A 17,329-nucleotide genomic window follows, 5' to 3' on the forward strand; every position below is an offset into this window, starting at 1 on the left:
GTAAAATTGTAGAACTGGAAGCACTGCAAAAACCAAGCCAAATTCACTTAAGACATTCCCAGCTAATCTAATTACCTCTTATCTCAGTCCAACACAAGAAACAAAGGCACAAAGGAACGCACGAGGCAATTTATTGCACTGACAACTGAAAGATCCATTTGGGGATACACTTGGGGATCTGAAGTCCATATGGGATAAAATAAATAATTACAGCAAGTTTAAAACTCATTTCAGCCCTACACCTGCCCCATACTGGGGCTGATGCATCATATTTCCAGGGACAGTTGGATTGAAAGCAGCAGCCTCAGATGTATAAAATTGATCAAAGACATGATGGTTCCTCAATGGAGAGGAGTAAACTGCTCTGAATAAACTGTATAATAACTAAGAATATGAACTCAAGCACCACAGATAGGGATTCTCCATGAATTCTTTGCAGTCTTGTCTTTTAAATGTTTTTAAGAGAAAGCTGTTACTGAGATCAGACAGTAAAAATCTGGCTCTGCTGAAAATCTGTTCTCCAGGAATTACCAAGGGACAATAAAAGCAGCCTCCCTCATTCTGTGATAGGGGATGTAGCTTCTCAAGATGCCAAATCTGGGCCAATGTCAGGCTGAAGGGATGCAAACCTGTTTCTGCCTACCTGTTCCCACCCTCCCTAAGGTCATATTTAGCAATCACGACCCGTAAGGAAAGTCAGTTGAGCTGACACAACAAAAAACTAACTTGTTACATTAATTAGCCATTTGTTTTCTACAGTCAGGTGAACTGCACAGATGCATGCTATGGACAGAAAAGCACTGGACCCACTACACAGGCAGCAGGGAGAGAGCAGCAGAGACCTCCAGGAGCCCATGGCTGCTCCCTTTGCCAACAGCCTGGTGTCACACCAGCTCCAGGGTAACACAAACCCCTCTGTGGAGTGTTGTGGTCCCAATAGCACTTGTCAGAGACAACCACAGATGCCAAATCCTAGGTGATACCTATAAAAACATCAAACTCCAGGTGTCCTTCCCCCAGTGCCCAGGACAGACTCACTATCAGCACTTCTATGCTCCTATAACCACTGGAGCACACACCGAACTTGCTGGCGGGACCATGGGGTTTTCCCTGGAATTAAAGCGGCCATCAACACAACCATTTTCTCACAGCAGCCTTGTGAAAATTTCTTTCAAAGCAAAAATTTTCACCTGCACTTAACACACCATTTTGGCTTTGCCTCGTAATTTGGTTGTTATCTCCAGATCTCTCTTTGGACACATCAGTGTCCAACACTTCATTGATAAATCAGCACTGGGACTTCTTTCCCTGGTTTCTTCAGGCCTGTTTGTTCCCTGCCTTGTTCACTGGGGCAGGAGCTGGAAACATCCTCACTAGAGCTGGAAACATAAGCTACTTATGGCTCAAGCAGAATGCTATTAACATATGCTTGATGGTTCCCTGTGCCTCTGGTGGTGGAGTGCTCGGGAGCTCCCACGATACTGCAAAAGCATAATTATTATTCTTAACATAATATCATGCTGAGTTTGACATGGTGAGTGGGTGGCAAGTGGCTGTGGAGACCACTGAACTATGATGATTATTTCTTTTATGCTGCATGGATTTTTAATTTTAAATCACCAAAGAATACACAATATCTTGATAGTCAGCTGCATTTACCACAGACTGCCTGTATTATTCCTGTGTACAGCTAATGAAAATGACTAGTAACTGTTAAGTCTGATAAGGTGAGCAGCACATTCTGCAAGGGATGAGCTATGAAGATAATGCTCCTCCTCAGAATACAGAAATATGGAAAACAGGGCCTGTGCAGCAATGGTGAACCTCCCCTCAGACTGCCTTCCTCACAGCACTCTGCCTACAAAGCATTTTCCAGCCATAAAATGCTTGTAAAAGATGAGATTGCACACTCTGCAAGGAACAATTCCTGAGTACAACCTTATCCCACCTATTCCTGAGCACACCTACTCCCTTTCCTGAGGTATTGCTGCTGCCTGATCTAAATCTCCCTTGCTGTGACCTAATGCCATTTCTTTTTCCTCCTGTAGTGGTCCTGGTGAACAATTTCCTCCCTTGTTCTATGCAGCTGCTTTGGACTGTTTTGAATATTGTTACCATATCTTCTCATATCCTTCCCCAGACTAAACCAAGAAGGGATATAACTGGATTTACAGGGCACTGAAACATCACTAATTTGAAAAGTGTGAGGTGTCAATAACCCAGTATTTTTTCAAGCCATTGGAATGGGATCATTCAAGGGAAAACACAACACTGCTAACACATGAACACTCTGGGTTTCCACTCTCATAATTTAATTGGAGTTTTTAATTATCAAAGTTCACTAAAACCAGAAAGGAAGTGAAACCAAAACCAAAAAATTTAAAGCCACTATCAGTTTGACAGGACAAGTTCTCTGGCACTAGGGCTATGTTTTCCAGTAGCTCATATATTTTGACCCTGTACTTTTGACCCATTTATTTTTCATTAGCAGTGGACATGAAGATGAAAGCAGTTCCTCTGTTTCATCAGTTAACCTGAAGGTGTTCACTTGCTGCACCACCTGCACTGTTAAGGAGATATTTGTAACCTGCCAAAGAGTTCATTTCATCAGTTCTGAAGATAAAAGCCAGGAGTGAAATATTGTAGGAATGGCTTTGCAAGAAAGTCAAGATCAGGGTATATATTCAGTCCATGGGGACTCAGATAGAGATGCTTCCACAGAGGTTTCTCAAATAATCCCATTTTCCTTGGAGAGGGACTCAAGGACATCAGTCCTGGTTCCATTGTCACTGTGAGACAGTACATCAGAGACTGTGCACCCCAAGTTAAGGAAAACCAGGAAGCTGAGGACTATGTGCACAGAAATAGGGTAATTTAAGTAAAAGTGACCTACAGAGAGTGCTTTTATGACCTGTCCTAAAAACGTGGGTGTGCCTGTCCTAAAACGTGATGCTGCTTTAGGACGACAAGGCTGAAAAAATCAGAGCCGGGAAATATTTTCCTCTAACAATATCCTTCACCAATGGGAATTAGGGTGGGTTTCCTTGCCCCCACCCTTGCCCTAGGAAGGGATCAGGCTGGTGTCCACCCCACTCACCTCTGCCAAGCGGGAATGCTTGTGCACCACCTCAGCCTTGTTCATGGGCGTCAGCTGCTGCAGGACGCTCCGGCTGTTGGTCAGCGCCCGCGTCAGCCGGGCAAACTTGGTCCAGCCTGCAGGAAAGGAAGGAAAACTGTGTCACAAATCTCATCAGAACCACTCAGGCCTCAGCCAGTGCTAGTTGAATAGTGATTTTAAAGGGTTAAAGTTTTTAGCCAAGGGTTAAGAGCAATTTATATTAATTAGGATGCAAGTTAGAAAAAGAGAAGATAAGTTAATGACTATTAGATGCTTGAGTTGGAGCTAGACAAGGTATTGCTTGGTATTGTGTGCTTGTTTTAAGTTGTGTTTATAGAAGGAAATGAAATAGATGGACCATCATAATGACAAATGGAAACCAATGGGACATGACCTGCACCTGGACTCAATACTAATTGATCACAAAACAGGAGGAATTGGATCATGCCAAAAGGTCATGGAGGCCTTTCAGCAGCAAGAAGGTAGAAAGGTCATTGTGATGAAGACTTTTCTGACTTCATCCTTCGAGACCACTGACCCAACCTGAGACCACAGAACCAATTCAAGAGAAGAACTGTGCACGCGTGAAGGACTTTTAACCTCATTTCAATACAAATCAGGGAGTAGGTGGTGCTGTGATGGTGCACATGTATAAGCATTTTGTGTATGTAACACTTTGGAAAATAAATAGAGGGCAAAGAGCCTTGTAATTCGTGGGCACAACATTAGGAAATTACTAAAACACACCACTTTCTAACTTTAACTAGTCAGAGAGGCTTTGTCCGTGATCATATCAGTTTATCACCATTCACTAGTAAGTGTGGTAAGGCACCCCACACCCCCAGCAGGTGTTTACAAATAGAGAAAGAGATTCAGTTTACCTTTAGACATTTTAGGAAATTTAACTAGAAAGTTCTGCGGGTTTGTCATTGTAACTGGCTCAGCACCAGCACAGGAGCATGGATTGGACTCCGAGAGTGTAATTCAAAGCCTGTTGGTAATTCCATTGGGCCAAGAGTCAAAGAGCCCACCTAAACTATTAAGTACTAAAGAGAAAGAAGAAGTTCCAGGCTTTTCAAGGTGTTGTAGCAAGTAGGAGACTTGTCTATATACTGTATTTGGCTTTGCCTTCATTTTTGTATTATTTTCTTTTTTTATTAAAGCCTATTTGATTTTTCAAGACACACTCGACCATTCCATCTCACTAATTGATTTTAGCCATTTCTCTGCAAAGGCTGGACCCTCAGAGGTTATGGGAAAAGCCATAAGTAAATCTCCTTGCTGCTCAGTGATGTTCAGTCTCAGACCTGAATGGTTTCTCTAACTTGCTGTACAGAACAGCTTCAGGCTCTGGGCTTAAAGACCTTGCAAAACAGGAAAAATAGTGCTGCTTCAAGGCAACACAGGTAAATGTGACGGGAATCAAAAATGTCTTTCTTCTGCCTTCTGGAGACATTGTGTTAGAAGGATGATATCCTGTTTTCAGCCTTCTGGGGACATACTCTGCTGCTGAGATCTAATTCTAAGCCACCGAAGTTCATGCAAAAGCTTCTCAAGTCTGCAAATCCTGTTCAGGGAAAATCCTTCCCAGCTACAGAAAGGCTCCTGCTGATTCAGGACCACTGGAGCAGCCACAGAAGTCTGATCCTTAAGTCTTTACTGGTTTTTGCCCCAGCTAAACTTCAGGGACAAAAATAAACTAAGTGGGGAAAAAAGGACTGCAACAGCAGCAATGCTTCAAACTAAAAAAAAAAAAAAAAATCATTAAGCATTTAAAGTCAGATTAAGAACTTGATTTTAAATGGCATTAAGAAATACATTTAGCTATTATACTAATGATAAACAGCTGCTTTAAATGCAGGCTGGGACCCACACACTGAGCTGTCCCTGAGGAACATTTTCCTGCAGCACCTGGTAAGGAGCAGTTTGCTCCTGACAGCAGCACCAACCCAGGAACATGTCAGCAAGTCATTCCTGCTGGAAAAACACCCCAGTGTTTGTGATGGTGTGGATACATCAGTGGATGGGGTAGAGGGGTGCAGCAAAGAAAACCCCAGGATTTTCAGCAGTGTAGCACCTCAGCATTGAGCAGGAAAATAGAAAAATCCAAGTATCTTTAGGAAGGAAACATGTTCCCAAGGACATGGAAGGAGATGCTGAACATTCAGTTTAGCCAGGTATAATGTCATTTTTTTTACCAGAAAGTTATGGATTAAATATCAAACAAGTTACAGACAGGAAAGGGGTTCAGGAGAAGGTTTAACGTTCATTTAGTTTGAATGCTGAGTAGGTGAAAATTAGGGGAAATATTTATATCTCAGAAAGGAAACATAGCATTTCTATGTTAGAATCATCACAGAATCACAGAATGGTTTGGGTTGGAAGGGACCTTAAAGATCATCTCATTCCAACCTTCTGCCATAGACAGGGACATCTTCCACTAGACCAGGGTGCTCCAAGCCCCATCCAACCTGGCCTTGAACACTTCCTGGGATGGGACAGCCACAGCTTCCCTGGGCACCCTGTGCCAGTGCTAGGCTTATTTTTAAATGCCATTTGCTGATAGGAGTCAGGGACTTGGAATGTAAAGGGAAGCCCTGAGGGAGACAAAATAATGAGCAGGGAACAGAAAATACAGTAAACCCTCAAGGAAAAAAATGATGTACAAACTTGGCTTTGCCATTTACCACATACATATCACATTCACACAAATGTAAATCCATTGTTCATCATTTAACAATCAGAACAGCTTAAAATATCATGACACGCCACCAGCACTGCACAAACATTTGTGTCTGGCTATTTATACATGACCTCAAAAATGCACATAAAAAATTCACTGGGAAAAGGTAAAAAATAGAAGCATTTTATTAACTTTTCAAATGTAAACTTTCAAATGTGAGCTTTGGATATGTCTCATGCTTCTGGAGCTTATAGGGATATTCAATTAGGAATATGCACTTTCTCTATTAAACAAGGTCAAGGCAGACTACAGTGATCTATGAACTATTAATTGCTAGAAAAAAAATCCTTGAGCTTTTCTTTTTCCTAATTGTCTACAAAACTGCAAGAAGGAGACAGCTTCAAGACAGAAGTCAGAACTGTTCTTTATCTCTCTAAACCAGCAATTTCAAAGACCAAGTGAGCCTGGTAACAGCATTGTGACAGCTCTGCCCCAGCCTTTCTAGTAATTGCTGGAGGCCACATTGCACCCAAGTGATTTATTTTGGGTCACTGCAAACACACAGCAAGAACCAGGGAAGAAAAGCAGCTCTCCTCCAGAAAGGTGTTCACCCAGTTCCAGACCTGGGCAGGTACTCAGTCAGGCCCTCTTCCCCTGGAAAAAACATTTCCCTGTGGCACATAAGGACAAATATGGGACAGTCCCCAGTCTTTATTTTGTCATACTGCCTCACAGCTGATAGGAGAGTGATGGAAAAGTGCTCAGCAAAAACAAAACCACCACAGACAAACTGCTGGACACAGCCCCAGCTGCTCTTACTGGTCACATCTCAGCATTGTCAGCTACTCCAGGTCCTGACAGGAACCTGAGGATGTCCAGCAGGGAGATGTGCAAAGCCCTGTACCTAAGGAGGTACAACGCCATGCACCAATTCATGCTGGAAAATGGTTTGGCAGAAGATCACAGAATGATTATGTTGAAAGAGACCTCCAAGAGTCCAACCCATCCTTAACACCACAACTAAACCCTGGCACTGAGTGCCACATCCAGTCTTTGTTTAAACACATCCAGGGATGGTGACTCCAACCACCTCCCCAGGTAGACCATTCCAATACTTTATCACCCTTTCTGTAAAAACTTTTTCCTAATATCCAACCTGTATTTCCCTTGGCACAGCTTCAGACTGTGTCCTCTCATTCTGTCAGTTGCTGCCTGGAGAAACAGACCAACCCCACCTGAGCACAGCCACCTTTCAGGGAGTTGTAGAGAGTGATAAGGTCATAAATGGTTTGGGGATTCCCAGAGGACTGAGGTGAACGTGTCCATGGTGGGAATCCCTGGCTGAATGAGACAGTGAACTGCCAGCAGGTCCAGGAGGGTGATCCCTCCCATCTCCTCCTCCTCACTGAGGATTGAGGCCAGTTCCTGCCGTACCATGTCCAGTTGGAGGAGGATTTGGAGAAGAGTCAGAGGCTGGCAATGACAGGAGATGGCTTTGTGTACTCTCTAGAAATCCTTTGTCATGGTGCTTTGCAGACTGAGTGATCCCACTCATAAAAATATGGGGGTTAAAATGCTTCTCTTGTAAAAGCAGAACTGGTAAGAAATGCCTTGTCACTGATTTAGGTAAGAAAAACTTTTGTCCTACATTAACCACAAATGCAGAATTCCTAGGGGAGTTAGGGAAGATGGAGCAGTAAGCTGTGTACCAGACAAGAACAATCCTTTTGCTGAAAAAATAAAAAGAAAGGAAAAACTACAATTTCTTTCAAATCCTTCTTTACCACCATGTGAGATCATCAATGTCATGTGAAAGAAAAGAAGCCACACATTTTAGCATTGAAGGTTACCACTCTGCTCATCTGCTCTGACCTTTTCTTTTCACAGGACAAGCCATTTCATCATGTCCTTTCTCCACCAAGACCAAAGCTTTGCTTTGCACCAGACCAGACTTTCTACAAAACCCTTCCAGCCTCATTTAGAAGCTTCACATTTTCCCATTTCTTTCAGCCCTGTGAAGCCCACGATTCTGGACATTGGAAGCACAGAATATACTAACATGACTTTTTTCCTCCAATTCAGCACCAAGTCCAGCATTATTTTACCTGCTCCAATCCATCCACCTGCAATAGTGTGAAAAAAGTACCAGGTTCTTTTGTCTCCTATTTACAACCCAAGAGAATTAAAAACACAGCAACAGCAAGATGCTGGGTTATGAGTGGGAAGGTGAAAATGTATACAGGCTGCCTCGTGTCTGAAATAATCTGTACAGGGTACATTTCTCTCTTTCTTGACCTTGTTGTAGACCAGACAAGTTCAGAATTATATTTAAAACCAATGTGTATGTTTAAATAGACCAGGGAAAATTTGCATAGCTGCCTACTGCTGTCAATGGTTCTTCAAACGATTCCCTCCTTTCTTTTCCTCTAGAGACAGACACTTGAAAAGAATGGTAATTTTATCACAAGTATTAGTGACCGCCTGTCCTCACAGATATTTTCAGTCTGGAAGGAGTAAAGGAAACTCACAAATAGCAGGTGCAAGAGGGGCAAAAACAAAAATGTACTCGTGAGAAAATGCAACACTCCTGATGCTCTTTTCAGCTCAGCTGGATTGCATCTTTTGTCCACAGCTCTGCCTGAAAAACAGCACCCTGAACTTGCACCATGGCACTCAGATTCTTGGGGGGAAAAGCATCATCAGATCACACACCAGATCAGGCCAGCAGCTGCTTCTCCTTACAAGCAGTTAAACTGGGTGTTCCCCAAAAAGATGTGAGCCACCTCAAATGGAAAAATCTGGAATAGTATATAAATAAAATTATTGTTCCCCCTGGTTCTCTTTAATTACTTTCTTATCCAGAGACAAAATAAGAAGTATTTATTCCCGTGCTTTAAAAAAAACCCACTCATTCTCAGGATCCAAAACAATGATCTCTTAAACAGGAACCTAGCAAAATATTTGCCTGTTTCTATCCATTATTCAGAGTAAAATTACTGCATTCTCAGTAAACTGGAGGTTTAACACTCACAAGGACAGGACCTGAAGAAGGCAAGCATGCTGATAGACGAGGGCTAAACTAGTGTCTGCCTTGGCCCCACTGTAATGCTGCCCTTCCAAGAAGGCAAATTCCTTCTTCCTCCATGCATTTTAGACACAATTAAATATTTTACATCCACTATTCTCCATGTCGCTTGCCCTAAACAGGACTGCCAATTTGACAGCCCCTGACTGTGGGTCTAACTGAGACAGAGATGACTTTGTGACGTCCTTCACACAACAGCTGAGCCAGAGGTTTCTCTGAAGAGAAATAAAACCAGGAATATCAAATTAATTTTTAAAAAGGTTTTTTTTTCTAAACCTTAGATGCTGTGACACTGGTTGAAGCTGTTGATGTTGTGACAGGATGTCTGGGGGAATGCAGGACCACGAGGGGGAGGTAGGCAATAGTCAGGTGGAGCAGACAGAGCACCCAAACACCTCCTCAGACAAGGAAAAGCTTTCCAGAAGGGTCTGAGGAGCTCATTTAGCCACTCAGTGGTGTATGGATGTATAGATTCATACACCACTACAGAAACTACTCAGTGCCTGAGGGGGAAATGGTATTTCAAGGTTAGAACTTGATCCTTTTGTCTCTCCACTATCAGAAAGTCCAAACTATCCCACCCACAACAGCACATGCCTTTCCATCAGGACTCCTCCAACAAGAGCAGTACTCTGCCCACACATCTTTGTCCCTGACACCCCCAATCCATCACGCTGTTTTACACTGGACAGCTGGGATGAGCTCAGCTCTGTGGCAGCAGCTCTCCACAGACCTCCCCTCCACTGCTGCTTCCTCTGTGTGCAAAATCCTTTCCAGGACTCATTTAGAGACTTCACACTGTCACATTCCTGCCAGCTGCACCCTTGCACTGCCACAGGGGCCTCTCTCTCTGCCCTTCTGGGTCACCAGCCTCCTTTCCCAACAACCCACCCTGCAGATGGAGGCAGCACACAAACACCCCCACCCATCTCCAGCATCTCTCCTCATCTCTGCTGCCTTCCCTGGGTGAGGAGAAACACCAGCCAGGTCCAAGATGTTGTTACAGAGCATAGAAAGAACCAGAGTAAAATCTGTTCAAAGAAAGTGCAGCAAGGGAGGCTTCCCCAAGCAGAAGTGATGCTGGAATGGATGAGACAGAATCATTGAATCATTTAACTTAAAAAAGACATCTAAGACTCTTTCCTAAAGGTTATGTGGAGACAAAAACCTTGGAATCAGAAGGATTTCCAAGCTCAAAACAGAAAGTAATTTTAAATATAACTAAATATTCTAAAGGGATAAAACCTTTAGAACTCTCACCATAATTTAATTAGGAGTTGTAAATTTGCAGTCTCTCTGACTGGGTTTGTGTACAGTTCCAAATGCAGCTCTAACCACCCAGCTAGCAGCCACACTGAAAAACAAAATTAGTCTGTGAACTATATTACCTTATTTTAAAGCTAAATCCATACATCAGAGTTTATGAAGAGTTTAAAATCTCAAGGTGAAATGTTAATGTCCTTTATGGTGCACTTGCTCTGAAAAACCTAGACATGTCTAGGTCCCCCTAATAAAGTATCAGTGTAGTTCTACTGGGTCACAATTAACCTTTTTGTCAGGGTTTGTCTGGTCTTAAATAATGATGACTTTTAAACCAGTATAACAGGGAATTATCCCCTACCTTAGACTGCAGGGAATACATTTGGGTTAAGAATTATAGTCTGTGTGGAAAAAAAAAATAATAAAATAAAAATAAAAAAAATTTAAAAAATTTAAAAAAAAAAAAAATTGCAGAGGACAATTCCAGCAGTGCTTGTGTTGATTCCTGCCTGCAAGAGCACAGGGAACAGATCCCGACCATGGAAAGGTTGCTGATCTCATTGTGAAGCACAAAACAGTGCAGAGTGCTTAAATAATGTATCGTTTATGATTTACCCACAAGAGCAAAGAGCTAGCACTGCTCAGAGTTAGGAAGTGTGGAATTCAATTGGTAACACGGATCATCCTTTGGCATAAATAGTTAGCACATTTAAATCCCAACTATTTCTAGACTTTCATGCAGTAAAATCATGACAATGGCTGGATGTTTGCTCTTTACTGCAGGCAAAGTATGTCTGAAAGAGCTCACTGTCTCTTTGAAAAAATTAATAATCCTACTATTGGGTTTTTAGAGAGAGAGAGGAATAAACAGGATTCCTAAATAAACAGATTAAGAGTCAAACAACGTTCAACCATTCCCATGGTGCAGTAAAAATATTTCTGGAGTTAGAGTCTATAAAAAATAAAGTTCAAAATATTGGGATACATTTTTGGAATTGAAACTCTGTGTGTTCCACTGTCTGATAATGCACTGCACTCCTGGGATAATTTTTACATCCAACTCCCTTCTTGCTCAGTGTTGTCTTCCCAGTTACCATCCACCCACTGCAGCTGCTGGGGAGTTCAGTATGGATGAAGAACTAATGGGTAATCTTGGGCATATCATTTCATCTCTCTGAGCTTCAGTTTCTCCTCCTTAAAATGAAGATAATGCTAATTACCTAATTTGCAAGCCATTTTGAGATCTACTGATAAGAAGAGCTAAGATTTATATAACTCTAGACTACACTAGGTGCACATTTTAAAATTACAATATATTTTTTAATTTAATTCTCAGATAGCCTTAAATGTGCAGTGCACAACCTCTTACATTTTACTTTTCTGCAAATAAGGTTAAACTTTATACACAAACACAGGGCCACTGGGGAATTTCTTCCAAGAAGTGTATAAAAAACAGGTGCAAATTTGGGGAAGAAGAAGGAGAAAAAAGAAAATACTAATTACTGTAAAAGTCAGCCAAGGGTTTTAAGGGGTGGTCAGATAGAAAAGTGCTCATCCCATGTCATCACCTCATCCTGGTTCTGCATTTAAGTCACCCCAGAGACACAGAGTGGCCAAAGCCTCTTGCACAGCAACCTTCACCAAACTGACCCTTGTGTGACACACTCAGTGAGATATTGAGGCCACACAGTTCAGTAAATTACAGGTTAAATGTACTTTTTGTAAATGTACAATTGTTACTTTGCAAGTATCAAACAAGGAGCAGTGGAAAATAACAAAAATTTATTACTGGGAGCCTTCTGGACACCAGTGGCCCAGCATCCTATTCAGTGCTTGTCTCCAGGGTTTAAAAGTCTTTATAAAATGACTGATAGAAGTGTCAAATGACAGGAGGATTAGAGGAATGTTAAACAGCACTCAGGACAGTCAAACAGGATGGTGTGCTTGATAACTGGGCATGTGCCATTAAAACAGATTTTAAATGGAAAACAGAGAAAAGCAATGAAAACTGTAACTCCAGCATGGGAGGGGGAAATGTCCCAAGCAAAAAACAGTTCTGGAAAGGATCCAGAAGTCCTGGTAGATGAACAACTCAGCAATTAATTGGCTTTGGTAAAAAGTCACCTCCTCCTTGAATACATAACAGTAAGAACTGGGCTTGGAGGATGGGCAGTAGTGAGGAATTAGCTGGAAACCCACCCAGCCACAGTAATTACTGCAGAAACTCACTGGGGACCTGGGAGCCTGAATCCAGGCCACCACAGCTTCATCCCTACTGCTGCCAGTGAGCTGGATTAAAGGGCAGCTAAAACATCCACCTATCTGCCATCACCAGACCTCCAAATTCAGTCTAGACAGAGGTTTAAGGAGCTGAACTCATTTACTTTATCAAATGAAGGCGCAGTGATGAGGTGATTATATGTGTAAATGCCTTAGTGGGACTTAATACAGTGAAAAATAAGACATAAGAAGATGCCACTGCAAGAAGCTGAAGCCAGGCTAATTTGACACTTTTTTAATGCCAGAAGTGCAATGGAGAAGCACAAAAAAATCAAGTAATGTAGTGAATGCTCAGCCTCTTCTAAATCTATACTGGATGCCTCCCTGGAGAGAATGATTTAGTTACACACAAGTTCATGGGTTCAGCAGAGGAGCAACTTAGTGAAGTGGAATGCCTTGTGTTACACAGATCAGACTTTTAAACTCCACTACATTTATACTTATTATTTTAGATTTGGCTGATGAGTGTTCTGTTTTCTACACACAAAGTGTATCCATCTACAAACAGCTGCTGCTTCAAAGATCAGCTTCCATTTTAATTCATTCTCTCACAGGGTTAGATTTCATTTCAATGGGATTTCATTTTCACTGCACATTAAACTTCCAGAAATTTGCAGACAGTTAATGTGCATTGATGGGTTGCTGATGGAACACGCAAAGGGCTCCAAAGGCTGTATCAGATTCAGAAAAAAAGTATTTCATTTCTGTGAAAGAAACCAAACAACCCTGGATATGGAAATTCCCTCTTCTTCATCACCGTGGGTCTCCAGCAGCAGTAAAGCAAAAAAGGATACAGAGAGGGAAGGGGGAGTGAAAATAAAGCCTTGGAGCATCACTCCTAAAAGTGAGGAAACAACTCTCTCTGTGACTATTCAGCCTGTGCAGTGTCTGCAGAAAGTGCCAGCAGCACGTCACTGAAGACATAACTGGGATAAATAACAGGGATGTTTGTCCTGCAGGAATAGGAAAAAAGCGACCTTGGAAGGTCCTCCAGGTTACTGGCAAGCTGTGCCTATCCCAAATGGATGGTTTAAAATACTATCTAAAACAGTATTTTATCTAAATATTATCTAACTATCTAAATACTAGAAGAGATTATCTCTGAGCATCATTGCATGGAGTTGTCTGCTCCTGGCACTGAAAACCCACCTGGGTGTCCTGGCAAATGCCCATTCTTGTCATTCCACGCCCCCCCCCACCAAAATCCTTTCTCCCAGCCCAGGAGTCCCTGGATGCTGCCCTCTAGACCCAGGGGAGAATGGAGAAATGGAGGTGATCTCCTTGCTGCCTGGAAGGGAGTGAAACTGCAGATCACAGCAAAAGGAAGCAGCATGAGGACAAATGGGTCTCTATTGCAGTGAGACCCTTGTTATTACAGCCACAGAAAAGTGCAATAAAAACATGTTAAGGATATCCAAATTGTAACTTATTAAATTACTGTGATGGATTACTGTCAATGTGATGTACTCAACAGGGTACACTGTGCTTCAGCTAAAGGTAGAAACCTTATTTTCATGCTCTAATCCCTCCACCCACTTCTTCTATTATCACCAGGATTGATACCCCCTCAAGGAAAAAAAGGTTCCCATGTGCAACTAGTTATATATGCTTAATAACTTGCACTTATTAAAGATAAAAAAGGATCAGAATTATAGGCTTAGCAAGGATTAGCAAGCCATAAGTGAGTATTTCTGCAACTACTACACTTTTTATAGCCCTGTCACACTCTGAGATAGAGTTGTATCATTATATAGAATTATATAATCATAAAGAGTTATATCACTGAAAGCATTACAGCATTGTCCCAGACAGACTTGATTATCAGAGTCTGGCTCTATCAAGTGAAAAGGAAAAAAAAAATTAAAAAGCAACTTCAGGATCCTGCTGTGCCATTTCCTGATCCCATCTGTTAACAGCACAGTGTCCTGAGTTGTGAGGGCTCGTTAACACAACTTTGCATCCTGATCCAACATCCCACCATTATTCACTAGAACTTCCCCATCACTCCAGATGTGACAAGCCTGATACTTCGCTCCACAGAGAGTCCAGATAACCAGTGAGAATCCTAGCTAAAAAAAAAAAATAAAAAATTCTAGAGTTTACACAAAGGTCATGTTTTTTCTTCACTGGTGATAACAAAGGGAATAAAAACATGGCACAACCAGGTGAAACTCCACTATTAACCAAAAATGCTGGTCTTTTTTTATTATTTTTCTATACTTAAACTTTCTGTTCAATAGAATCTACAGCACTCCTGGCTTCAAATGGCGTTAACATTTTAAGTGGCCCCGTTCACCCTTCTAATAGTTAGGGCCCAGAAAAATGGCTTCATTCTTTTCCTGACAAATAAACAGAAGATTATTACCACTGTGTGTCTTTGGAGGAATTGAAAGTCTTCAGATGTTTTTAAAAGGCCATTGGGTAAAGACAGAATAAAAGCTCAGCAAGCTGATAAAAGCATCCAACTGTGACCCAACAATGGTACAAACATTAAAAAAAAAGATTCTTTGGGTTTTATTCGCTTGAAGAAAATACATAATAGGATCTTTCATATGCTTGTAATGGCCTTCCACCTCTGCTGTGCATGGCCTGGAGCCAGGACACCTGGGGATCTGGCCCTCTGCCACCACAGGTGGGACCTGCTGCTTGCCTCTGAATCCACATCAGACAAATGTTCATATTAGCAAAGAGGAGCAGGAGAAGGGAAGGACAGATCAGACAAACACAGCACAGCTCCTTCATCAGGAAATAAGGCACTGGCCAGTGACCACCAAGTGCAGCCATCGCCTCCTGCCTCAGCATGAATTCTCACACCTCTTCTTCTGCTCTCATGCACAGTTCATCAGCCACTGGCTCAGGAGCTGGGGCACCATAAATCAAAAAACAAACCAATGGAGGGTGTTCTCTCTATCCTCCAGACCCCCACAGCTGCCTCTGGCACCTTCACCCAGGAGGGAACACATCAACCAGGAGGCTGAGCCTTTCTTCCATCATCGTTTTCGCTGCATCTGCTGGAGTTGCTGGGGGGGTTTTGACACTTTTGACTGGTTAGACACTTTCTAAAGTAATTTTCCATTTACAAGGAATGGCTTTACAGCACTTTCTGGTCACTGTTACATTGCCATACATCATAGGTCTCCCACGCATCACCCAGCAATAATAGATTGGAGCACAAGTAACAGGAAAACAAGTCAGTCCAATCTTTAGCGTCGACTGCCTGTACCCTCTCAGAAAACAAGGGTTTTGATCTCTGTCATTGTATTTTATGAGAGGAAGGTGGCTTTTAAATATCCCTTTTCTCCAGTCTTGCTTACAGTCCAGTAAGTTTCACCAGCTTGCTGGTCTGCAGCAAATTTACAGCCTCCTGGGTGAGCCCAGGAAAAATTTTCATTACTGTTACTGCCTCTGGCAAGCAAAGCTCCCTCCTCCTCCCTTCTTCCTCCCCCTCATCCTCCTCCTTTCAGCATTAACAGAGCAAGTGGTGAGCACACAGGTAAGCAGAGACACACACCATCTGTCACAGTGTCCCAGACCTCTCTGACTCCCCCTGCTCACACAGGGCTTGTCCCCGTGAAGTCAACTGCATTTTTTTGCACTCAACAAAAATGTTTTTAAGCCCACATCAGGAAAAAAAAATTCCCACTTCACCCTGGCAATGTGAGACAACTGTTTCATTTGTCTGTCCTGTTTTCAGAAACCCCACAAGCTGCTCAACACTTTTGGGCAGATCTGCATCCTCAGCACCACTCCCCGTCCCCCAAACCTGCTGTTCCCTGGCAAGGTCTCCACGAGATGCCAGATCATCTGGCCAACCCAACCAGGAATTTCCAGGAGTGGGGACACACAGGTGCTCTGCATTGTAGATACAATCAGTGCCATGATTTAAATACAAAAGTGTGATATGCTGAAGCATCACAACAAAGCAACACACCTTCGAACGGTGCAGGACGTTTTGGTATGGAGAGATTATTGCATAATGGCATCAATATTTTATTCCTGCTGAATTTTTTATCTCAGATTTACTGCTCCCATAAGTAACACACAGTAACTCATCTGCACCATAGTTATGTATTATGTATTGCATGGTCCTGGCAGAATTTCTTAAAAAATATCCTTCTTTAAAAAAAAATTTAAAAATAGCCCTTTCAATGGCAAATCCCAGCACCCAACAGCAGCAGTATTTTATTGAAACTCTTTTCCACGAGACTTTAAAAATTCTCCACTACATTTGAACGTATATGTTTACCAATCTCATAACTCAAAAAGAAAGTGGCCTGGCAGCTTCTAAGCACGTTGTAATGTTATCTGCAGGGACAATGAATTATGTATCTCTCATAGCACCATGTCTGACACAAAAACACTATAATCCCAGTGCTGTGGGATCCCAGAGACCCACAGGGTAATGCAACAGGGCTGTTTTCCCACCCCTGTGGTAAAGTGCTGCAAATATTTGAATGTGTTTTCCTTATATCAAGGATGCAAAAGACAAGCTTTAATTTATACAGAAGCAGAAGAAAAATCGGGTCGGTGGTTTGTAATGATGAGGTTTGTTGGAGGCACAGATCAATGCTCTTCAATGCTCTAATCAAAGCACCCTGAGCAGATTCTTAAGGCTCCAATTCTATGCTTTAAAAGCATAGAATGTGGGAAATGTGGCTGCACTGGCTCTGTGATATTCTGTTTGAGTTTTAGGGGCTTTATGGTATGACTTTGACAGAAGTAAAGGGTTCTTTAGACACAGAGCCAAACCTCTTTGGCTGCTGAGTGCAATATTTCATGATGTCCACCATTAATACCTGGCATTTTAACTAATGGTGCCCTTCAGTGCAGAGCAGCAGCACGCAAGTCTTGCATTTCACTGCTATTGCTCTTTCCCATAGGAACAGATATTCCTGTTCTGGAT

At 42.2% G+C, this 17,329-nt stretch overlaps 1 protein-coding gene across 1 annotated transcript in view; it reads right to left on the bottom strand.

The window, feature by feature from the left end:
• Nucleotides 1–17,329, bottom strand: part of KCNH5 (potassium voltage-gated channel subfamily H member 5) — a 147,654-nt gene that overhangs the window by 105,765 nt on the left and 24,560 nt on the right. The window contains exon 5 of the mRNA XM_083862923.1: nucleotides 3,098–3,213. Within this exon, the coding sequence (XP_083719049.1) occupies nucleotides 3,098–3,213 (116 nt within the window). The remainder of the gene's footprint in view (nucleotides 1–3,097; nucleotides 3,214–17,329) is intronic.

Source organism: Zosterops lateralis (assembly GCF_965231275.1).
Source record: "Zosterops lateralis genome assembly, chromosome: 6".
Taxonomy (NCBI): Eukaryota; Metazoa; Chordata; class Aves; order Passeriformes; family Zosteropidae; genus Zosterops; species Zosterops lateralis.